This window comes from Lithobates pipiens, unplaced genomic scaffold (genome assembly GCF_037356315.1).
Source record: "Lithobates pipiens isolate NorthernLeopardFrog02 unplaced genomic scaffold, aLitPip1_a1.2 Scaffold_18, whole genome shotgun sequence".
Classification (NCBI taxonomy): Eukaryota; Metazoa; Chordata; class Amphibia; order Anura; family Ranidae; genus Lithobates; species Lithobates pipiens.
In genome coordinates, this window is record NW_027507758.1 from 442,417,222 (window position 1) to 442,442,298 (window position 25,077).

The window sequence follows — 25,077 nt, forward strand, 5'->3', positions numbered from 1 at the left end:
TCCATAATTCCCCAATCTGGATTACCCGAAGTGGTTCACCAGATTGGAGGTATTGATCCGTGAGCTAATATGGAGGAAGAGACAGCCTCGCATTCGCTTGCAGACATTGCAGCTCTCTGCAGAAAAAGGAGGAGTAGCGATACCACATCCAAGAACATACTTTCTGTCAGCCCAGCTCCAGCATTTTACTGGGGCTGGGCTTGAAGGAGGTGGTTGCCCAAACCATAAATTGATGATCGACAAAGTATATCATAAAACATTAGCTGAAGTTTTGGAGGCCAACTAATTTGCTTATAAATGCCCTACTAATGTACTGGCGAGGAAAGTATGGCAGATAGTCAAGCAACTCCTGGACTATGAGGGAGTAACTGAGTATACACCCCTATGGAACAACGGAGACTTGGCTGAATTAAATAGTATAGGTAGGCCACTGGAGTGGGAGAGAAGGGGGATTAGTAGGTTAGTGCATCTCTACCAGGGGAACTTTATGAAATCTTTTGAAGACCTTCGGCAGGAATTTGGCATTTCTAATAGAACGTTCTATATATACTTGCAAGTGAGACATGGGATACAAGCACAGTATCGTACACTTACTATTGAGAGGACAAAGTCCCCCCTACTTCAGGAACTTCTCGATCGAAGGCAAACAAAGGGCCAGATCTCTAGGCTATATATAAAACTTAAGGATAAAGTGTTGAAAGGAGAGGGACCCGATAAGAGTAGAAGGGGATGGGTGGCAGATTTGGGACCACTTAAGCAAGAGCAATGGGACGAGACTCTAGCACAGGGGAACCTGGTATCGATTTCTCCATCACAGCGTATGTCCCACAAGCTCTTTATATATAGGGCATACTATACCCCTAAAAAAATGTGGAAAATAGGTAGAAAATTTTATGGTAATTGCCCCAGATGTGGGGCACTAGGGGACCTTCTCCATATGGTATGGAAGTGCCCAAAACTGTATCGGTACTGGATAGAAATTGTACATAGAATTAATAGGACTTTTAACACCACCCTGAAACCAGAAGCTAAGACTTGTCTATTAGGGATTATGGAAGGGGGTAGAATATCTGCTGTAACAAAGATATCTATACTAAGGTGCTTGTACCAGGCCAGACGACTAATTGCGTTGAACTGGCAGGCAAAAAGCCCCCCAGTATTACAAGCATGGGTAAACGCCATAAATTCCACAATTTGGTGTGAACGAGCAATGTTTATTAGACAAAATAATTTAAAAAAATTCAAGGCGTTTTGGAATCCATGGTTGAGAGATATTGGTTACCCCCTGGATGAGATAGCGGATGATAAGACTTAGCGAGTACTCACTCGGTTTGGGCTTGGTGTGGCTTGAGAGCCCTTTGACGTTCTCTACTCCTGTCCCCGAAGTGATCTGTCATCTCCCCAGCCGGCCAGCCTGAATCGGCCTGGCCGGAGCCAGTAGCACGTGTTCGCAGAATGGGGTTCTGGGGGGGGGGGAAGCTTAGCAGGCGGGTCAGGGATAACTAGTATGTTATGTACGATTATGCCTGCGTTTTTTGGTAAATTTTATGATGGAAGAATTTGTATTCTTTGTTGTCTTATATGCTAACTTTCCACAATTATGCTCTATGTAAAAAAAAAGGGGGGAAAAAATATTTTTCAATAAAGAGTAATTAAATAAAAAAAAAAAAAAGAAAATCTGTCATTTAGACAGTTCGTTGATTTTTCGTACAGACAGAAATCGAAAATCTGTTGTGATGTTTTTAAGCCAAAAATGGAAGGATAAGTTTGGAAAACTTCTGCCGAACGGACAATAAATTTAAAGGTTAATGTGTTTCTCGCTGTAGGTACTGCGCATTTGTGACCCAGTAACAAAGAACAAACAAGAAACTGATTCATTTATTTCCATTGAATGATTTATCATTCAAAATTCAGTCATTACATGAGGGTATATTGTGAAAGGGTCTGATGAATTTAAGAATGGTTTGAACAACACAAATGGGGGTTATTTACGAAAAGGCAAATCCACTTTGCACTGCAAGTGCACTTGAAAGGGCAATCACTCTAAATGTAAGGGGTAGATCTGAAATGAGTGGAAGCTCTGCTGATTTTATCATCCAATCATGTGCAAGCTAAAATGCTGTTTTTTTATTTTTCTTGCAAGTCCTCCTTGGATCTACAGCGACTGCACTTCCAAGTGCATTTCATTGCACTTTCAAGTGCACTTGCAGTGCAAAGTGGATTTTCCTTTAGTAAATAACCCCCAATGAGTTTGAGGGGCTGATTTGGCCTCCAAATCCTCCAGATCTCAATCTACATGATTATTCTGTGGGATGTGCTAAAAAAAAACTATCTCATGTATGGTGGCCCCACCTTGCAACTTAAAGGATCTGCTAATAATGGCTTCATATCAGATACCACATCATATCTTCAGAGGTCTAGTGGCTTACAGTGAGTGGTCATAAAGTTATGGCTGATTGATACATGCACACTATAAATTCACTTCTTTGCAAACTCCCATGCCCTTGCTGTAGGAGGAGGAAAGAAAGAGTTATGGGAGTTATGGGAGTTTAAGTTTTATGAACAAAGTTTAAGGTGAGGGAATTTTTAGAAAAGCAGAGGTACAGGTATAGGAGTTTGCAGAGTTAGAAGCATGAGAATTTGAGTAGAAGCAGGGGTATGAAAATTTGCACAAAAGTAGAAGCAGAAATTGGAGAATAGAAAAAAGGTCCTGATTTGGTCTGAACACAGGAACAGACCAAACTTTGTTAACCAGTTCCCGACCAGCGCACGCCAATGTACGTCGGCAGAATGGCACGGGCAGGCATATTGGCGTACAGGTACACCCAATCTTTAATGCCGCCCTGCCGGTCGGGACCCCCGTGAGTCCGGTCGCGGGTCCCACGGACTTGATCGCCGCGGGCATATTCGCGATCGTCTCACGGGGCAGCTGAATGGAGAAATGCTGTTGTAAACAGCATTTCCCCATTCTGCCTAGCAACTAGTGATGCTGATCTCTGCTCCATGTGATTGGAGCAGAGATCAGTGTTCACTGAATGAAAGCCCAGCCCCCCACAGTTAATAACACACCCCTAGGAACACTTAATCCCTACACTGCCACCCACTGGTTAACCCCTTCACTGCCAGTGTCATTTACACAAGAATCACTGCATTTATATAGCAGTGATTGCTGTATAAATGACAATGGTCCCAAAAATGTGTCAAAAATGTCCGATGTGTCCGCCATAAAGTCGCAGTCACAATAAAAACCGCTGATCGCCGCCATTCTAGTAAAAAAAAATTATTAATAAAAATGCCATAAAACTATCCCTATTTTGCAAACACTATATCTTTTGCTCAAACCAATCAATAATCGCTTATTGCGATTTTTTTTATCAAAAATATGTAGAAGAATACATATCGGCCTAAACTGAGGGGAAATTTTTTTTTTATATATATTTTTGGGGGATATTTATTATAAAAAAAGTAAAAAATAATGCGTTTTTTTCAAAATTGTCGGTCTATTTTTGTTTAGAGCGCAAAAAATAAAAACCGCAGGGGTGATCAAATACCACCAAAAGAAATCTCCATTTGTGGGAAAAAAAGGACGTCAATTTTGTTTGGGAGTCACGTCGCACGACTACGCAATTATCAGTTAAAGCGACGCAGTGCCAAATCGCAAAAAGTGGTCTGGTCTTTGACCAGCAAAATGGTCCGGTCTGTAAGTGGTTAAATATAAACCAGCTAAATATAAACCAATAAATGGGATCCCTTGGGAGACATGGACAATAATTACAGGGAGTTATTGACCAATATGATTATTGTCCATGTCTCCCAAGGGATCCCATTTCTTGGTTTATATTTAGCTGTTGAAGCTGACATATGCAAGTCAGCAGTTTTAAGGAGAGGCTTATGTCAGTGGGTCCTTCTTTCAGTGGGTCGAACGTGGATCTGTTTCTCTGGATGATGTGATTACCATTGGATGTATACGTTTTTTTTTTTAATTTTTAGCCACTTCCCATCCCAGCCATTGTAATATGACAGCCTCAGGAACACTCTGTCCCTCTGGGCGGGCATCGTATGACGTCCTCGGCTTTCCAGTGTTGTAGGGGGCATGCGCCCGCCACATCACTCAGGAGTAGATGCGCGTGTCCACCGGGCACCCGCGATTGCTCACCATCGAGCAGGAACTTACAGATCCACATCCTGTCAGGGGAGAGGAGACAGATCATGTGTTCCTAGTATATAGGAACACAACGATCAGTCTCCTTCCCTAGTCAGTCCCAACTCCCCCACAGTTAGAATCACTCCCTAGGTAACACATTTAACCCCTTTATCACCCCCTAGCTTTAACACCTTCCCTGCCAGTGACATTTACACAGTGCTTATTTATAGCACTGATCGCTATATAATAGTCAAAGGTCCCAAAATAGTGTCCAAAGTGACCGATGTGTCCGCTGCAATGTCGCACTCTTGATAAAAATCACAGATCACCATTACTAGTAAAAAAATAATAATAATAAAAATGCCATAAATCAATACCCTATTTTGTAGGCGCTATAACTTTTGCACAATCCATTCAATGAACGCTAATTCTGATTTTTTTTTTACCAAAAAATATTTAGAAGAATACATATCGGCCTTAAATTGAGGAAATCATTTGTTTAGTTTTTTTTTATAAATTGGATATTTATATAGCAAAAAGTAAAAAATATTTTTTTTTCAAAGTTGTCGCTGTTTTTTTGTTTATAGCGCAAAAAATAAAAACTGCAGAGGTGATCAAATACCACCGAAAGGAAGCTCTACTTCTGGGGAAAAAAATTATCAAAATGTAATTTGGGTACAACAGTGCCATCATCCATATACAGAAATAGGAGGGACAATGTATATTAAATGGTGTGTGTTTAGCATTACTTATGGGGTAGCTGCACACTCAATCTTCTGCCCTCCTGGCCAGCCAAGCTGGACAATCAGCTAAGAAGCTGGTCTGGATTTTTTGGGGCACCCCTTGCCCTTTTGTTCTTGATTTTTGCATAGGTGTTGGGTGAACCTGCCTTACATTCTGCTCATGCCTATTTGTGAGTTTTAGGTGGAGAAAAGTTTTTGAAGTTTGCAGAGGAAGAGGAATTTGTAGTATGCAGAAGAGCGCAGTTATAGGTATGGGAATTTGCAGAAAAGCAGAAGCTGAGGTATAAGAGTGGAGATGTGGAAACCGAGATGTGAAAGTTTACAGATGAGCACGGACAGAGCTGTGGGAATTTTTTATCGAAGAATACAAGTAAAGATCTGGATTTGCAGAATAGCATAGGTAGAGGCATAGGCATCGCCAGGGGGTGGCTATCGAGGCTGGAACTCCCGAATCTGGAGCCCATAGCCCCGAGTCTCTTGCCGCAGGGTCGTGGCTGTGGTGGACGGGCTGCATTAGAGATGGAGGAGAGAGACGCGCAGGCGGACGTGCAGAGATGACATCTCTCTCCGACCCGCTCCACTACTCTTCTGCCCTCACAACCGGGCCACTTCAATGTGGGAGCGATGTGCGGCAGGGAGCAGAGAGATGACATCATCTCTCTCCGCCCACCACAAATCAGGGCTCTTCCACCCTCACAGCACGGGCCTCTTCAATGTCGGAGGTACGGCGGGGAGCAGAGAGATTACATCATCTCTCACTGCCCACCCCACATCTCCGCTCTCCTGCCCTCACTAAATGGACCAGCGCTGCCAGCCTGCCACCAATGCAGTGACAATGCACATTTGGTGGCACTGGCTGGCATGGCAAGTGACAAGCCATATCAGTTGGCTAGTGACAACCCACCTCTAGTGGCAGGTGATGTGGCAAATTACAATCTGCAAATGGTGGCAAGTGACAATCTGCAAATGGTGGCAGGTGACGTGGCAAGTGAAAATCTGCAAATACTGGCAGGTGACGTAGCAATCTGCAAATGGTGGCAGGTGATGTGGCAAGTGACAATCCACATCTGGTGGCAGGCGACATGCAAGTAACAATCCACATCTAGTGGCAGGTGATGGTGGCAAGTTAAAAAGCTGCATCCGGTGACAGGCGACAGTGGCAAGTGATATGATGCATCTGGTGGCAGGAGATGTGGCAAGTGACACGCCCAGGGCTCCCACTGATTCTGCATTGTGAGGAGTTGAAGCACTTCATTATATATATTATATATATATATATATATATATATATATATATACAATGTAACAATAGAAACAATGCGCTTCAATCACTCTGACACCATGGTGCCATGATGATTGAAATGGCAAAACCAGCCTTTGCCCGCGAAAAATTGCTTACCACCGGTTTGGTAGTTTGCAGTGAATAAGAGGTAGAGATATGGTAGATTGCATAGGATCATGTTTATTAGTATGGGAGCTAGTTTTTCTGAGGATCAGTGTTAGAAGTATGCAAGCTTGAAGAACATCAGAGACAGAAATACATGAGTTTGCAGGGATCAGAGGGAAAGATATTGAAATTTGCAGAGGTTTGGAGGTAGAAGTATTGCAGTTTCCATTAGATACAAGGTAGAGATATGGTAGTTTGTAGAAATACATTAATAAAAATAAATTAATTGTGTGGAGATTCACTTCAAGTATCCAATCGTCTGCAGATGAAATAAACAGAATTTTCTTTTCACATATTTGGATAATTGAAGTGAACGTTCACCCAATTATTGTGTGAACATTCTAATTGTTGGGTGTAGCTCTTTTTTGAAAAGGAAAAAGCAATATATTCCTTGGAGCAGGCAGGTAAATGAATCTATACGTCAACATACTTCTTGATATAGACTGGCAAATAGAATTTGATTGTGTGTATGCAGTAAAGGTGTAGATGTATTATTGAAGGGAACATCTAGAATAAAGCTGGCCATAGATAGTCAGATATATATTTTTTCTGACTAACATGCACTTTGTACACATTTTGCACCACAACCTGACAACGCTTTCCAATAAATTTTTGATATTCAAAGCAAATGCGCCCATCCATCCATATCACCATTCTTTATTTTGGTGAGAAATCATTTTGAACACCCCCACCCCCCCAGCATTTCTAGATGCTACCATCTTGAGTAGGGGCAGATGATACAGATTTTACTTGCGGAATCCATCTGCCCTTAGCTCAGGCATGCAGGCAGGAGGGTGTGCCTAGCTGAGAAAGCCCCTCCTCCCTTTCTCTGGATGAAAACAAAGTGCCCATGAAGACTCGTGCGATGTATGACATCATTTGGCCTAGGCCAGAAATCGGGAAGCAACTGAAGAAAATGTAGAAAGAAAATGAAAACAAGTATATATAATATACCTTATTATCTATTTACTAATGCCAGTAGCAAAATGATTAGAAATAGTTAATCCTGATTGAGAGAGTTTGGTTCCACTTTAACTTCCCTCTTTTTTTCTTAAACAGAAGGATAATGCCATGTACATGTGGAGATTTTCCAACAGAAAATCTCCCTGTCTAAAAGTATTCATTATCACAGAATAAGACAGGGAGAATCACTTTTAAAAATCAAGCCATGCATGTCCACCCTAAAAATGTAAATGTTTATGGAGGGGCAAAAGATTAAATGTATGCTGGCCATTTTGGAAGGATAATGTAAATTGGGGATAAGCAATTAGCGGACCTCCAGCTGTTGCAGAACTACAAATCCCATGAGGCATAGCAAGACTCTGACAGCCACCAGCATGACACCCAGAGGCAGAGGCATGATGGGACTTGTAGTTTTGCAACAGCTGGAGGTCCGCTAATTGCATATCCCTGATGTAAATCTTTAATGTAAATCATAAAAGGCTAAAGCACTGACTAGATTTAAAAACTTACCTCTGCCTCTATTTCCAGCTGTCTTTTCTCCAGAAGTTTGGCCACCACCATGGCCCGATGTTTTCCGGAACGCTTGCTGCTAACAGCCCATTCGCAGAGTAATGTGACCACAGCTTCATCACTGGGAGGCACCTAATCCAATACAAATACCATACCCAAGTTATAAGAAATTATTGCTAAATTACTCTTACTATTTCTTTTTTTTTTTTTTTTATTATTCCCTATTTAGAAAGGTTTTATGTTGTACAGAACATTCAAAGGAACTATACATAGACAATAAATGGATTAGTAACTCAATATGACAAATACAGCATGCACATATTGGATAAAGAAGAGAACAATTGAGTCACAGAAGTTGTAAACATTGAGGGCAAGTCAAAAATGACATGTGCAGCTGTTGTGGAACAACATACAACCAAGTTTTGTGTACTCCAACAAAGACGGGCATGGGGGGGTAATCGTAAGATAAAGGAGAAAATCAAGAATGACTAAAGGCCCGTACACATGATAAGAAAATCTGAACTTAAATTTGGTCTGAAGAACGATCTGCTGATTTTTGGACTGTTAGTATGGTGCTTTCAAAAGCCGATTCAGATTTTTCGGAATCAAAAGCAGATGTGCAGACTACAAAATGTATTTGTACATGAACACAATGTATGACTTTCGTTTAATTAGTACAGGGAAGCCCCTGTACAAACGGTCAGACATTCCGACCACAAAATCCGTCTGATTTTTTCCGATGGATTTTGTCCGAAACTGGTGTTGCATACACACAGTCGGACAAAGTTGTCGGAAAATCCGATCGTTCAGAAAGTGATGACGCTAGTTCATTACGAGGGGACTACATTCGGGTTAGTAGCCAATAGCTTTGGTCTCCTAATTTGATCTGAGCATGCGTGGCACTTGGTACGATCATAATTCTCTACAAGCGATCGGACAAAGTCCGATCAGATCATGTTGTCGGAAAATTTTATATCCAGCTCTCAAACTTAGTTGGTCAGACATTCCGACGGAAAAAGTCCAATGGAGCCCACACACGGTTGGATTATTCGACAACACGGTCCGATCGGACATTTTCCGTCGGAATGTCTGACCATGTGTACGGGGGCTAAGAGCAAGACTACGCATGCTTGGAAATGAAAGAATACATATACAACAATTTAACACATGATGTTGTATTCTGTTCTATAACAATTTTTGTATGGTGAGTAACCTCTTCACTTTCGACATGAGACTAGCATGCAACAAAAAACTGACGAAAATTTGTCTGAGGTTTTAAGAATCTGAGAAAAGTTTAGGGAAGTTAGTTCCAGGCTTATTCATATTAAGGACCACCTTGTGAATTTCCTAAAATGCAGGAATAAAGACTATTTATGTTATAGGGATCTTTTGAAGTGAACATTTTTTACTGGTAGTAGCATAGGACAGGTAGATTTATGGTAGTTTGAAGAGGAGGAGATGTAAAGATACAGACAGTACTGACTGGACCTAAATGTAGTGGATATACCTTAAAAGCTTGTAATGGTAATTTAACTTTAAAAAGTATCCTTGACAGTACAAAATAGCTGTCAGAAAAAAAAGGGGGGTTGGGGGCTGTAGAGTTTTTACTCTACAGAGCTCAGTGAGGAGAGCTCTAAGATCTGATAGGAGGGAAGGGACACCCCCATTCCATACAGCACACAGTGGCAGAGCTGAGGCTGGCAATCTGCTGGAGGTCCATCCCCTGTCACTTTTTTCTCTTGATATCAAAAGTGATTAATGCTGATAGCACAGGAACGAAGCAGTAGACAAAACAACACTTAGTGCTCTTAACTAAGACAAGTAGACACTATAGAAGGATATGCTTTGTTCATATTTCATGTTGGAGGTTTACAACCACTTAAGTGCTTGATCTAGGGCCAACCTTAAAGTGATAATAAAGGTTCTGCTTAAAAATAAATAAATAACTAATAAACATGTTATACTTACCTACAATGTGCAATAGTTTTACACAAAGCAGCTCCAATCTTCCTCTTCTTGGGTCTCCCATCGGAGCTCCTGGCTCCTCCCTCCTGCTGAGTGCCCCCAGAGCAACCTACTTGCTCTAGGGGCACTTATGCATTCTAGCTCCCGAGCTGCCTCTGTGTGTCCTGAACACACAGAGCGTGGCTCAGTCTCGCTCCCTCCTCAGTGGCTATGACTATGATTGGCTATGATTGGATATGATTGGATATGATTGGCTATGAGTAGCTATGATTGGCTCCTGCTGCTGTGTCTCAGCCAATGAGGAGGGAGAGACATGGGAGAGCCACTGTTCTCGTGCACATCACTGGATCGGGATCAGGCTCGGGTAAGCATTAGAAGGGGCTGAGGGGGAGGATGCACACTGAAGGTTTTTTTTACCTTCATGCGTAGAAACCTTCAGCTTTTAAAACCACTTTAAGCACTCCCTCTGTAACAAAAAATAATCTTGTTCACTTACCTTGTACCTATTACTACTGAATTTGCCTACATCTAACCTCCTTTTCAAAATTCTAGTCTGGCTGTTATTCCAACCCACTGCCTTTACTACTAGCTGGGTCACTGACCTAAGCAATTAAGTTATGCAAAAATCCCCTAATATTTTCATGTGGAGAGATTAGCAAAGGCGGGTCTATGTTTCCTTCATAATTTGACAAATTTTGTTTAAAGCTGCTTTAATGTCCCTGCTTTACTCAGATCTCTGTCCAAACTTTTTCTCTCATCAGGGTGAAACAGTGCTCACAAAAAAAAAAATGTGTACTTTTGATTTACAGCTAACAGGAAATCTTCAGTGAATATGGAGATATGCAAACCACACTGAAATATGTTACGCAATGGCGTTGTTTTCCAGCAAGCTCCAGATCTTAGAGTTTTCTCTGAAATATACATTGAAACTACATGAAGGAAATTCCCTGTTAGTGACATTTCACTCCCCTGTATATAATACAGAAGAGTTTACACTGTGATGACTAAATACATAAGTAAAATTCAGCAGCTCATGTTGATAAGAAAATGTTTATCACGCTAAAAAAATATATAACACACAAGAGATATTCAGCATGCATGAAATAGGCAACACATTTTTAACAGAAACTAAACATAGAAGTATAGTTAGTAGACTAGAATATACAGATGGATGGATGAAAATACTGAGAAATACAGGCAGATACTTGTCTATCATGTCAAATCATCAGAGAGGCCTGTGATTGGACCCAAATGTATTCTGCAGCAGGACAATAACCTCAAACATGCAGCCAATGTCATTAAGAACTATCGTCAGTGTAAAGAAGAACAAGAAGCCCTGAAAGTGCTGGTTTGGCCCCCACAGAGCCCTGATTTCAACATCACCCAGTCTGTCTGGGATTCAATAAAGAGACAGAAGGATGTGAGGCAACCTACACCCACAGGAGATCTGTGGTTAGTTCTCCAAGCCTTTGTAACAATCTACCTGCCAAGTTCCTTCAAAAACGGTGTGCAAGTGTACCTAGAAGAATTGATGCTGTTTTGAAGGCAAAGGGTATTCACACCAAATATTGATTTGTATTTCTCTTTTGTTCATTTACTTTTCTTTTTGTTAATTGACAAAAAAAACTATAAACACTTTTATTTCTGAAAGCATTCTTAAAAGGAGAAGTATGGCCAAAGCTTTTTTGGCCCTACTTATCCTATGGAATGCAGTTAGTTTTGCGCATTTATGAATCATTTTCAGCCAACAGCGGGCTAACATCCATTGTTAGCTGCCGTCACTCAGCCGGTTCAGGCACTGGGATTCACCCAGATGCCTGGATTGGCAGCTGACTCAGCCTCTTAGTGAGCCGCTGGGAGATGGAGCCAGCCACTCCCGCACCTTCCACAGTCCAGCACCTCAGTGAGCACTGGAGGGACAGAGCAGAGAGCCAGCAACTGATAGTCACTGCTCTCTGCTCAGAGCGAAGGGGAGAACTGAGCAATCAGCGGTGATTGATCATTCAGTTCTTAGTCTTGAAGCTGCAGGGGACTGATGCTGCATCCACCGGAGTATAAATGTTTGTTTTTTTAAAAACACTATACTTTTCTTTTAATATACAGCCTTTAACACCTGTCTAAAACTTTTACACAGTACGGTATATATATTATATATATACACACACACAATATTTCACAAAAGTGAGTACACCCCTCACATTTTTGTAAATATTTTATTATATCTTTTCATGTGACAGCACTGAAAAAATGACACTTTGCTACAATGTAAAGTAGTGAGTGTACAGCTTGTATAAGCCCTTGTACACACGGTCGGAGATTCCAACGGAATGTGAAAAAAAAATTTCGGCGTTGGGGTTCCCCTTTAAGTCCATACCAGGCGGCGGGGTCAGCGACGTCTCCTTCGCGGGCCCCGCCTACCTGGAGACGCGCTCGAAATGAGCGGACTTTCCTCCGCGTGTGTGGGCGAGTCCGTTCATTTCAAAAGTAGGGCGGATAGTATGGCGGACTTAGTACGCCGTATTAGTCCGCTCAAAAAGTGGTGTGTGTGGTCAAGTCCGTTCATTCGAAAGTATGACGGACTGTCCGTCGGATTGTATGACAGACTAAGTAGGCCATACAGTCCGCCCGTGTGTACGCGGCTTTAGTGTTACAAGGTCTCATGTGTGAATGGGGAGCAGGTGTGTTAAACTTGGTGTTATCGCTCTCACTCTCTCATACTGGTCACTGGGAATTCAACATGGTACCTCATGGCCAAGAACTTTCTGAGGATCTGAAAAAAAGAATTGTTGCTTTACATAAAGATGGCCTAGGCTATAAGAAGATTGCCAAGACCCTGTATCTGATCTGCAGCAAAGTGGCCAAGACCATACAGCAGTTTAACAGGATAGATTCCACTCAGAACAGGCCTTGCCATGGTCGACCAAAGAAGTTGTGTGCGCATGTGCTCAGCGTCATATCAAGAGGTTGTCTTTGGGAAATAGATGTGTGAGTGCTGCCAGCATTGCTGTAGAGCAGGGGTGTCCAAACTTTTTTCAAAGAGGGCCAGATTTGATTAAGTGAACATGCGCGAGGGCCGACCATTTTGCCTGACATTCTTTGAACCATTAAAATTCAGTCTAAGCGTGTTCGTTCAAACACTAATACACGGCCCAATAAGAATTATCTTGCCTTTGTGGCTGTGTGTGTTGAAGAGATGAGCTTGGGCGTGTTATTTGGATATACCGTATTTATTGGCGAATAGCATGCACCTTCACTTTAAGAGGGAAGTTTCAAGAAAAAAACTTAAAATTTTAAATAAAGAACTGTGAAGCAAAATAAGGGTCAGTGCCCATCTGTGCGCCCACCATTGCTGGGAATGCAGCACCTACCATTGCCAGGAATGCACCCACCATTGCCAGGATTTCACTCACTATTGCCAGGAACGCACCCACCATTGCCAGGAATGCACCCACCATTGCCAGGAATGCACCCACTATTGCCAGGACTACACCCACCATTAGCCAGGAATGCACCCACCATTAGCCAGCAATGCACCCACCATTAGCCAGCAATGCACCCACCATTAGCCATCAATGCACCCACCATTAGCCAGCAATGCACCCACCATTGCCAGGAATGCACCCACCATTAGCCAGCAATGCACCCACCATTAGCCAGCAATGCACTCACCATTGCCAGCAATGCACCCACCATTAGCCAGCAATGCACCCACCATTAGCCAGCAATGCAACCACCATTAGCCAGGAATGCACCCACCATTAGCCAGGAATGCACCCACTATTGCCAGGACCTCACCCACCATTAGCCAGCAATGCACCCACCATTAGCCAGCAATGCACCCACCATTAGCCAGCAATACACCCACCATTGCCAGGAATGCACCCACCATTAGCCAGCAATGCACCCACCATTGCCAGGAATGCACCCACCATTAGCCAGCAATGCACCCACCATTAGCCAGGAATGCACCCACCATTAGCCAGCAATGCACCCACCATTAGCCAGCAATGCACCCACCATTGCCAGGAATGCAGCCACCATTGCCAGGAATGCAGCCCCCATTAGCCAGGAATATACCCACCATTAGCCAGGAATGCAGCCACCATTAGCCAGGAATGTACTCACCATTGCCATCAGTGCAGCCTTGGAGGGGACATGGAGGGGGCAGGATGAGCGCCAAAGAACAGGAGAATCTCCTGTTAACACAGTGGCCTCTTTAAGAGAAAGTCCCGCCTCTTTTGATGGACAGAACAGTCATCCAATGGCGGAGACGGGACTTCCTATTACAGAGGCTGCCGTGTAAACAGGAAATACTCCTGTGTGCACGGTACTCGTACCGCCTCCTATCGCAGAGGCAGCTGGACTATATATCTTTTGTGGCCCCAGAGCTGGGAGATCGTCGGGGGCCACAAAAGATATATATGTTTAGATAACCAGACGGGCCGTTCAAAACCGGACGGCGGGCCACGATTGGCCCACGGGCCGGACTTTGGACATGCCTGCTGTAGAGGTTGAAGGGGTGGAGGGGTCAGCCTGTCAGTGCTCAAACCATACGCCGCACACTGCATCAAACTGATCTGCATGGCTGTCACCCCAGAAGGAAGCCTCTTCTAAAGATGATATACAAGAAGGCTCGCAGTTTGCTGAAGAAAGGCAGACTAAGGACTAGGGATGAGCTTCGTGTTCGAGTCGAACGTACGTTCGACTCGAACATTGGCTGTTCGGCCGTTCGGCGAATTCCGAACGTTTGGGCCGTTCGCGTCAAAATTCGAGTGGCGCGCGCGGACCACAATGCACTGCGGTGGCGCAGTGCATTGCTGGCTCATGATTGGCCAAGCATGCACTGTGACCCCGCATGCTTGGCCAATCGTAGCGCCAGCAGCGAGGAGAGCCATGATTGGCCACAGGCATCCTGCCTGTGGCCAATCATAGCTCAGGCTGTGTAGTGCACGCCCCACACTATATAAGGCCGCCTTTGAGGCGGCCTCGTGTAGTGTGTTAGCATCTGAAGCAGTGGGTGTTCTGTGTACCTTCAACACAGTACACACCGATCGTTTTTGGCTGATTTCCTATCTTGCTGCTGTGTAGTGGTTGTTGTCTGTGCCCTGACCGCAGTATACACCACTATATTCACCTCACCTATATAGCTAGTGATCTAGCTTTAACCACTTAACAACTGCCCATTGCCGATTAACGGCTTCAGGTCGGTTGTTTAACTCTGAGAGGCCGTTAATTAACGGCCTCCCAGAATTCTGCTCTCGCGCGCCCCCTGGGGCGCGCACTCGAGAGCATCACGGATCACGGTAAACGGCCGCTCGTCACGGCCGTTTACCACGTGATCGCTCTGTCAAATGACGGAGTGATCACTTGTAAACAAACCGGCGTCATGTTATGACGCCGGTTCCTCCCTCCCCTCTCTGTACCGATCGGTACAGCGGAGGGGAAAGAGATCGGTGTCAGCAGCGATGTGGGCTGCATCTGCAGTGCCCACATCGCTGCTCACCGAATTTAACCCCTCAATTCCCTGCCAATACTCTGCAATACCAGTGCATACTCTGCAGTACCCTGCCATTACTCTGCAGTACCCCGCCATTACTCTGCAGTACCCCGCCATTACTCTGCAGTACCCCGCCATTACTCTGCATTGCAGTACACTGCCATTACTCTGCAGTACCCTGCCATTACTCTGCAGTACCCCCCATTACTCTGCAGTACCCTGCCATTACTCTGCAGCACCCCCCATTACTCTGCAGTACCCCCCAATACACTGCAGTACCCCCCAATACTCTGCAGTACCCGCCATTACTCTGCAGTACCCCGCCATTACTCTGCAGTGCAGTACCCTGCCATTACTCTGCAGTACCCTGCCATTACTCTGCAGTACCCCCCATTACTCTGCAGTAACCCCCATTACTCTGCAGTACCCTGCCATTACTCTGGAGTACCCCCCAATACTCTGCAGTACCCTGCTATTACTCTGTAGTACCCCGCCAATACCCCGCCAATACTCTGCAATACCCTGCCATAAATTGCCATACCCAGCCATACTCGGAGATACCCAGCCATACTCGGTGATACCCTGAAATACCCAGCCATAGATGCCCCCCACCCCTCACCGCCCTCCGGTGCTTCTACCAACTCGCCAGTACGATCAAAGCCAGAATCTTTTTTTTATTTTTTATTTCAGGCTTCCCAGCCTAGAGGTGAGATGTAGGGTCATATTGACCCCCAGATTTCACTGTAAAGAGGACCTGTCACCCCATATTCCTATTACAAGGGATGTTTACATTCCTTGTAATAGGAATAAAAGTGATCAAAAATATATTTTTGGGGAAAAAAATGTCAAACTAAAATAAATAAAGTAAAATGAACAATAAAAAAAAAAAAAAATTTTTAAAGCGCCCATGTCCCCATGTGCTCGCATGCAGAAGCGAACGCATGCGTAAGCCCCGCCCACATATGAAAACGGTGTTCAAACCACACATGTGAGGTATCGCCGAGAACGTTAGAGCGAGAGCAATAATTCTAGTCCTAGACCTCCTCTGCAACTCAAAACATGTAACCAGTAAAAAAAAAATGTAAGTGTCGCCTATGGGGATTTTTTAAGTAGCGACGTTTGGCGCCATTCCACGGGCATGTGCAATTTTGAAGAGTGACATGTTTGATATCTATTTACTCAGCATAACTTCATCTTTCACTTTATGCAAACATTGGGCTAACTTTACTGTTTTTTTTGTTTGTTTTTTAAGCACAAAACAGTTTTTCCCCCCAAAAAAACGCGTTTGAAAAATTGCTGTGCAAATACCGTGTGAGATAAAAATTTGCAACGACCACCATTGTATTCTCCAGGGTCTTTGCTAAAAAAAAAATATATATATAATGTTTTGGGGTTCTCTGTAATTTTCTAGCAAATAAATGATGATTTTTACATGTAGGAGAGAAATGTCAGAATTGGCCTGGGTGCTCCAGAACGCCTGATGGCGCTCCCTGCATGTTGGGCCTCTGTATGTGGCCACGCTGTGTAAAAGTCTCACACATGTGGTATCGCCGTACTCGGGAGTAATAGCAGAATGTGTTTTGGGGTGTAATTTGTGGTATGCATATGCTGTGTGTGTGAAATAACCTGATAATATGACAATTTTGTGGAAAAAAAAAAAAAAGGAAATAGGCCGTCAGTACTTCAGGTGTGATCAATTTTCAGATATTGGCACCATAGCTTGTGGACTCTATAACTTTCACAAAGACCAAATAATATCCACCAATTTGTACTTATTTTTACCAAAGATATGTAGTAGTATGAATTTTGGCCAAAATTTATGAAGAAAAAATTACTAATCTGCTAAATTTTATAACAGAAACGAAGAAAAATTCATTTTTTCGCAGAATTTTCGGTCTTTTTTCTTTTATAGCACAAAAAAAAAAACTGAGAGGTGATTAAATACCACCAAAAGAAAGCTCTATTTGTGTGAAAAAAAGGACAAACATTTCCTATAGGTCCAGTGTTACATGTTTAAGTGCCCAGTGGTCAAGTGGTTAATAATAGAGCTTGCAGTCAGTAGTGTTAGGAGATAGTGTGTGCTGTCTGCGTGCTCTGTACCCAGTACATACCGCTATAATATAGGGCAGGCCCCTACTTTCAAACATCCAACTTACAAACATCTCCTAAACGCAAGGAGACAGCAGCAAGTGAGATGAAAAAAGATGGACGACAAAACAAATTATACAGGGGTGATAACCCTTCCCTATGTTTTCCAAAAAGCTTAAAAATAGTTTTTTTGACTGGAGCTACACTTTAAAAATGTACCGGTTGAAAATGACAAACAGATTCAACTTAACACAACAAACCTACACAGTCCCTGTCTTGTTTGCACCGCCTGTATACTGCTGTTCTGAGTATATAGGGCCTGGGGGCCACATGCATTTCCTTTTTTTAATATGGGTACGGGGTTCCCCTTAATATGCGTACAAGACCCAAATAGGCTGGTAATGGGCAGGGAGGGCTACCCATGCCATGTTTCTCAATGATTTTCAACCATATTGCAGGAACCAGATATAACATTAAAACCGCAAGCAGTTTTAAATGGTGTTATTTCCGTTTAATGTCATTTGGTGCAGGGACTGTTCTAAACACGGGAAACACGTGGCACTTCACAGGCATACTACAGACACCCCCCAGGCACCATATTTAAAGGAATATTTCACTATTTTTTTTCACTTTAATCGTCATTAAAATCAGTGCTCCCGCCAAAACGGCAGTTTTTAAAACTTTTTTTTGCAGTGACCCATGTCCCCTGAGGCAGGAGGCAGGTCCCCAAACCCTTTTTAGGACACTATCTTGCATATTAGCCGTTAAAATTAGCACTTTCCATTTCGAACGTTCGAGTCCCATAGACTTCAATGGGGTTCGAACGTTCGTAACAAACGCGGGGGTCGTTCGCAAGTTCTGGTGCGAACCGAACCGGGGGGTGTTCGGCTCATCCCTACTAAGGACATGGATTACTGGAACCACATCTTGTGGTCTGGTGAGACCAAGATAAACGTATTTGGTTTAGATGGTGTCAAGCGTGTGGGGCGGCAACCAGGTGAGGAGTACAAAGACAAGTGTGTCTTGCCTACAGTCAAGCACTTATGCCGCGTACACATGATCAGACTATCCAGCGGACAGTCCGCCGGACTTTGCAGCGGAGGTCCACTGAACTTTCCAAACAAGCGGACTTGCCCACACACGCCCACATACGACCAAACTTTTCCTTTCAAAATGAATGGACTTGCCCACACACAGAGTAAAGTCCATTCATTTTGAACGGGACTTCAGGTACGACGGGACTAGCGAAGGAAGTCAATGTCGCCTCCTCCATCGGCGAGATTGACAACCTTGCTAGCCCCGTCGCCTGTTAAGGATTTTAAGGGGAACCCTTATGCTGAAAAAATGGCGTGGGGATCCCTCCAAAGTCCATACCAGACCCTTATCCATATATAGGTCACCGCGCAACGCATCCCTGGCATTACAGCCGGAGAGAGTGCCGTGTCAACATCGGAAGAAGAGAAGAGAAGAAGAAGAAGGAAGAAGAAGGCAGCGGTGATGGTGAACAAGAAGACCGGGCTAGAAGAAGATAGCGGAGGAGCCCAGCAGAAGAACCAAAGTCGGCAGAAGACCCCCGAAGTCGGAAGAAGACACCCAAAGTCGGAAGAAGATGACTAATGAGAAAGCCAGGCTCCTCTCCTAGCAAAAGAGCAGAAGATAGTGGAGGAGCCCAGTGAGAAGACACCCGAAGTCGGAAATAGAACCCCAGAGCTGACTAATAAACTACTTTGAAAATCTGTGTTGTGTGTTTTTTTATTACCACTTTTCCCCCCAGGTGAATGGGTAGGGGTACAATGTACCCCATACTCATTCACATAGTGTGGGGGGCCGGGATATGGGGGTCCCCTTATTAAAGGGGGCTCCCGGATTCCAATAAGCCCCCCACCCGCAGACCCCGACAACCAACGGCCAAGGTTGTTGGGAAGAGGCCTGTGTCCTCATCAACATGGGGACAAGGTGCACCCCATGTTGAGCACCCACACCCCATGTCGAGGGCACGCGGCCTTGTACAGTTTAGGAGGGGGCGCTCGCTCGTCCCCATCCCCTTTCCTGACCGGCAGGGCTGTGTGCTCAGATAAGGGCCTGGTATGGACTTTGGGGGGACCCCCACGCCGTTTTTTCGGCGTAGGGGTTCCCATTAAAATCCATACCACGCAACGGAGCTAGCAAAATGTCAATCTCGCCGATGGAGGCGGCGACATTGACTTCCTTCTCTGGTCCCGTAGTACCTGAAGTCACGTTCAAAATGAACGTCGGTTTTAGTCCGCCGGACTAGCACACAGACGAACAGATTGTCCGCTAAAAGCCGAGTCCGGCAGACAATTTTGAAGCAAGTCTTATTTCTAAATCCACCGGACTTTTGGGAAGAAAACGTCCGCTGGAGCCCACACACGGTCGATTTGTCCTGGCGGACTCTGGTCCGCCAGTATTCCGATCGTGTGTATGCAGCATTAGTCTTTTTTGTATGCTTATAGGGCAAACTGAACTGCATCATATGAGGTTCATTTGTATGAAGATGCAGGTGTTTAATTAATATATTTTTACATATTACTACTATACAATTAAGGTGAATCCAAGCAACAACCTAATATTTTGCATGCCTTGCTAAAGAAGCTGAGGGTAAAGGTGATGGACTGGCCAAGCATGTCTCCAGATCTAAAACCTGTTGAGCATTTGTAGGGCATCCTCAAACGGAAGGTGGACGAGCGCAAGGTCTCTAACATCCACCAGCTATGTGATGTCATCACGGAGGAGTGGAAGAGGACTCCAGTAGCAACCTGTGAAGTTCTGATGAACTCCATGCCCAAGAGGGTTAAGGCAGTGCTGGAAAATAATGGTGGCCACACAAAATAATGACACTTTGGGCCCAATTTGGACATTTTCACTTAGGGGTGTACTCACTTTTGTTGACAGCAGTTTAGACATTCATGGCTGTGTGTTGAGTTATCTTTAGGGGACAGCAAATTTACACTGTTATACAAGCTGTACAATCACTACTTTACATTGTAGCAAAGTAATTTTTTCAGTGATGTCACATGAAAAGATATAATAAAATATTTACAAAAATGTGAGTGTGTGTGTGTGTGTGTGTATGTGTGTTTGTATTTTGGTCAATAACAATGCAGTGAACCAATAAAGATATCAGATTAATTTGATAAAAACAAAAAGGGTTATGCTAAATCACACATGGGACAGGAAGTGAAGTGCAATTTCTGCAATGGGACACAGATGGTGAAAAAAAATCTGACAGGGGTTTTTCCTTACTTTCTTTTCAAAAAATTTAAATTGATATATTTCTACTTTAAGTCCTGACGTACACTGGTGCAGCTTTGAAATCACGCTACTTCAGTATGATTTCAAAGCTGCAGATCGGTGCACTTTGCCCCTAGGATTTTAATGTGGATTCCGACTGTATTTAACAGAAGTTTATGTAAGTTGCAATGAAATCAGGAATAAAGTAGTGCAGGAACATTTTGTCATGCTAATTGGAACTGGAAAATTGCATGACAAATCCCACCGGTGTGAAAGGGGGGCTAGGAGGCCCAGCAGCAGGGCCGGAGCCTGCGTAAGGCAGCCAAGGCGGCTGCCTAGGTGTGCCAGGAGAGGCGGGCACCAAAACCAGGAGGGGGGGCACCAAAACCAAGAGGTGCTTATGCTGGCACAGCGGATGGCCATCCTCATGCCTGTACCCAACCCAGCGCAGCACACTGAGAGGAGGCACAGGGAGCACAGCCCCAGCTAGGCACTGTTAACTTTGTCTGCGCTGCTCGCATCTGTTTACTAGAATCCCAGGCCGCCCTGCCTACTGCACTCATCCTCCACCTTTTCTGTCAGCTGCCGCACAGAGAGAGACTGAGTGAAGCACTCAAAGACACCCGTAACCCGCCCCATCCCACCGCCTCTCTGCTTCCCCCTTCATGTGCCATGTATGCGGTCTCTGATAATCGCATGTGCCATGTATGCGGTCTCTGACAATCTCATGTGCTATGTATGCAGTCTTTGACAATCCCATGTGCCATGTATGCGGTCTCTGTTATATGGACGCTATTGGAGAGGCACACAGGTATATGGTGGTTCTGCTTGGTTAAGATATGACGAGCAGTTCAGACAGCGCAGAGCGGTTCGCCCGGCTCTTCGCTGGGGCCTCAAAGATATCAGCCTGTGGATGTGACTTATGTTGTCGGTGAGGGCCCCGCCTCAGTTTCTTCAGGGTGGCCAGGGGTACACATTCCTCAAGACTGCTAGCCGGAAAAAAGTGGGAGGTGTGTTGGCAATACAACGAGGGCTCTTGTAAGTTCGGGGGGTCCTGCAAGTTTAAGCACAAGTGTTCAGGGTGTGGGGGAGCCCATACATTGTCCCAGTGCTTCAAGAGGGGGAAGCATACCAGCGAGCCTGCACACAAAAGGGATAACGCCGGTGAAGGGTTCACCAGGGTGCTGCTGGCTTCCGGGTTTCGGCATGGTTTTAATATCCCGTGTCCATTTGGGGGTAGTTCCACCAATGGCAAGGAATCTGAAATCTGCATTACAGCATCCGGGGGTGGTGGGAGAAAAATTGGCAAAAGAAGTGGCCATGGGCCACATGGAGGGGCAGTTTGCGAAAAAACCTTTGCAGGATCTAGTGGTGTCACCATTGGGGGTGGTGCCCAAGAAGGAACCAAACAAGTTCTGCCTCGTTCATCACTTATCTTTTCAAAAGGGGGTTCTGTCAATGATATCATTGACCCCAAAGCATGCACAGTGTCCTACCCCTCATTTGATGTGGCAGTCAGGTGGGTTAGGCGCTATGGAAAGGGGGTGCTTATGGCAAAGGCAGACATAGAATCTTGCTTCTGGTGCATCCGGATAGTTTCCAGCTGCTGGGATGCTGCTGGCAGGAGCAGTTTTACGCGGACCGGTGCCTGCCCACGGGTTGCTCCATTTCCTGTGCCATGTTTGAGGCGTTCAGTTAGTTTCTGGAATGAGTGGTTAGAGACGGGTCGGGCCTGGATTCAGTCATACATTATTTGGATGACTTCCTTTGCATAGGCCCAAAGGAATTGCCTGTAGGATCATCCCGATGCGGAGGTTTTTTTTTTTGACGGCTGTCGGCAGCTACAGCGGGGATTAAAGTCCCGACTCATTTTATTCAAGTTACCAGGGAACACCGGGAGGACTTGAAGGTGTGGTAGGAGTTTCTGGCCTCATACAATGGCAGATCGGTGTGGATGTCTGGCCCGGTTTGTCATTTTGATTCGGAATTGGTCACAGATGCAGCGGGCTCCATGGGCTACAGTGCATTTTTTCAGGGGCGCCAGAGCGCAGAACCTTGGCCCCAGTCCTGGATGGAAGCAGAGTTCCTTTGTAACCTGGTGCTATTGGAACTTTTCCCAGTGGTTCTGGCTATGGAGCTGTGGGGGGAGGCGTGCCAGAACCTGAAATTGAGACTGAATTGTGACAACATGGGTGTGGTTCAAGTGGTCAATTGCATGTCAGCGTCATCACAATCGGTCATAAGGCTTTTGCGCAGGTTGGTGCTGGGGGGCTTGCCATTGAACATTTTTATCTATGCTGTTCATATCCTGGGCGTTGACAACTCACTGGCTGACTTCTTGACTAGATTTCAGTGGGACAGGTTCAGGGAGCCTGGGTTGGATCTGGGAGCTGGCCTTGGAGTCACTGTGGGATGGATTCGGCAGTCAGTGAGTGAGTCCACATGGGCAGTTTACGCAAATGTATGGAAAGAATGGTTGTTTCTGGTGCCAGGATTGGCACGGAGGGGTCAGAGGTAAGGTTGCTGGTGTTGTATTTTGTGTCTAGGAACATGGAAAGGGGGGGGGGGGATCGGTCTCTTCCATCAAGCAGAAGATGGCCGGTTTGTCATTCTTTTTCAAACTACTGGGGAGGGAGGATTGGACAAAGATTTCTGGGTGAGGCAGACAATAAAAGGTTATCGCAAAGAGCACAAGAAAAAAGATGGGAGACAGCCTGTTACTTTTGCAAATCTAATGGCCATCTGAGGGATGTTGAGTTCAGTGTGTACCTCGAGTTACGAGGTTTTGCTTTTTGCGGCGGCATTCTCGCTGGCATTTTACAGGGCATTCGGTATCGGGGAATTAGTGAGCCCATTGTGTTGTTTGGCAGGGGTAATGTTGGAGCAGGATGTGCGGGTGGACATTGACAGTGTGTGTTTGCGGCTGCGTAGGTCCAAAACGGATCAGCAGGGTAAGGGGGTAGATGTGTTTCTGTTCGCATTGCCGTAGTCCAAGGTATGGCCTGTGGAAGCAGTTCAGAAATTTATGACGGTTAGAACAGCTGGGGAGGGGCCATTTCTGAGGCACGAGGATGGGTTCTATTTGTCGAAGTTCCAGTTCATTTCAGTGTTCAGGAAATGTCTTAGCCCCTGTACACACGGTCGGACATTCTGCCAACCAAATCCGTCGGATTTTGTCCGACGGATTTTGTCTGTCGGATCTTGTCCGAAACTGTTGCATACACACGGTTGGACTAAGTTGTCGAAAAATGTGATCATTCAGAATGTGATGACGTAATTTCGTTACGATGGGACTACGTTCAGGCTAGTAGCCAATAGCTTTGATGTAGGAATTTGATCTGAGCATGCGTGGCACTTGGTCCGATCAAAATTCTCTACACATGATCGGAGTATGTCCGATCGAACCAGTTGGTCGGAAAATATTTCCAACAAGTTGGAAAATTGGGTCCGATGGATATTCCGATAGAATCAGTCCGATGCAGACCACACACAGTCGGATTATCCGACAACACGGTCTGATAGGACATATTCCGACGGATTCTCCGACCGTGCGTACAAGGGCTTACAGGGGCTGGGTTGGATTGTGCAGAACACGCTTCACACTCCTTCCGCATCAGGGCAGCTACTGTGCGAAAGATTAGGAGGTGGGAATTTAGGAGATTCTGTACCTACATAAGGCCTCAACTGGTGGTAGAATAATAAAAAAAAAAAAGTGAATGAGGGTAGACTGGACTTGCATGCTATGATGTTGTGGTTTTAAAGGTACGTTGTTATGGGTGATGCTACCTTTGTTTTTTTTGTCTTTTCATTTCAGATGGAGGTAATATACTCCTTGTCTGGATCCTCGGTCACTCATATGTTTGTTGGGGGGCCAGGAGAGGAGATGTAAGACCAGATGGCAGACAATTGGGGATCTCAAGGAGAGAGGCTTATGTGTGCTGGCTAGGAATGCCCAGGATGATGTGGGGCAGGGTGGTAGCGGAGGTGTAGAGGTACGTGAGGTTGGATAGACCACCCAATGTGTTAGTTATACATGTGGGGGGAGTGATTTGGGGGTCCGACCAGTCAGGGATCTGATTGCAGACATCAAGTCAGATTTTATACAGTTGCACACGGTTTTTCCTAGCACTTTGCTGCTGTGGTCTGACATCATCGTTCGGACAACATGGCGAAAGGCTAGGTCCATGGCGTGAATTAATAAGACCTGTATACGCGTTAATAAAGTGGTGGGGAGGTTTGTGGCTCAGAATGGGGGCATGGTGATCAGGCACAGAGAGTTAGAGACAAATGTCTCTATTTGAGGAGGGATGGAGTTAACCTCTCCAATGTGGGGATTGATCTCTGGGCTATGGGTTTAAAGGAGAGAATCCAACAGGCCCTGCGGGTGTGGAGGTGCCCTCAAGTGTAAGGTTGTCACCCTTTTGGGCTCGGGCTGTGTTTTGTTGTTGGTCTTTGATGGCGGTAGTAA

The 25,077-nt window shown here is 44.9% G+C and overlaps 1 protein-coding gene across 3 annotated transcripts in view; it reads right to left on the minus strand.

The window, feature by feature from the left end:
- The window catches only part of MED12L (mediator complex subunit 12L), a 740,921-nt gene that overhangs the window by 568,950 nt on the left and 146,894 nt on the right, over window positions 1-25,077 (minus strand). For all 3 annotated transcript variants that reach the window (XM_077488157.1, XM_077488156.1, XM_077488155.1), the window contains exon 12: window positions 7,808-7,939. In XM_077488157.1, the coding sequence (XP_077344283.1) occupies window positions 7,808-7,939 (132 nt within the window). The remainder of the gene's footprint in view (window positions 1-7,807; window positions 7,940-25,077) is intronic.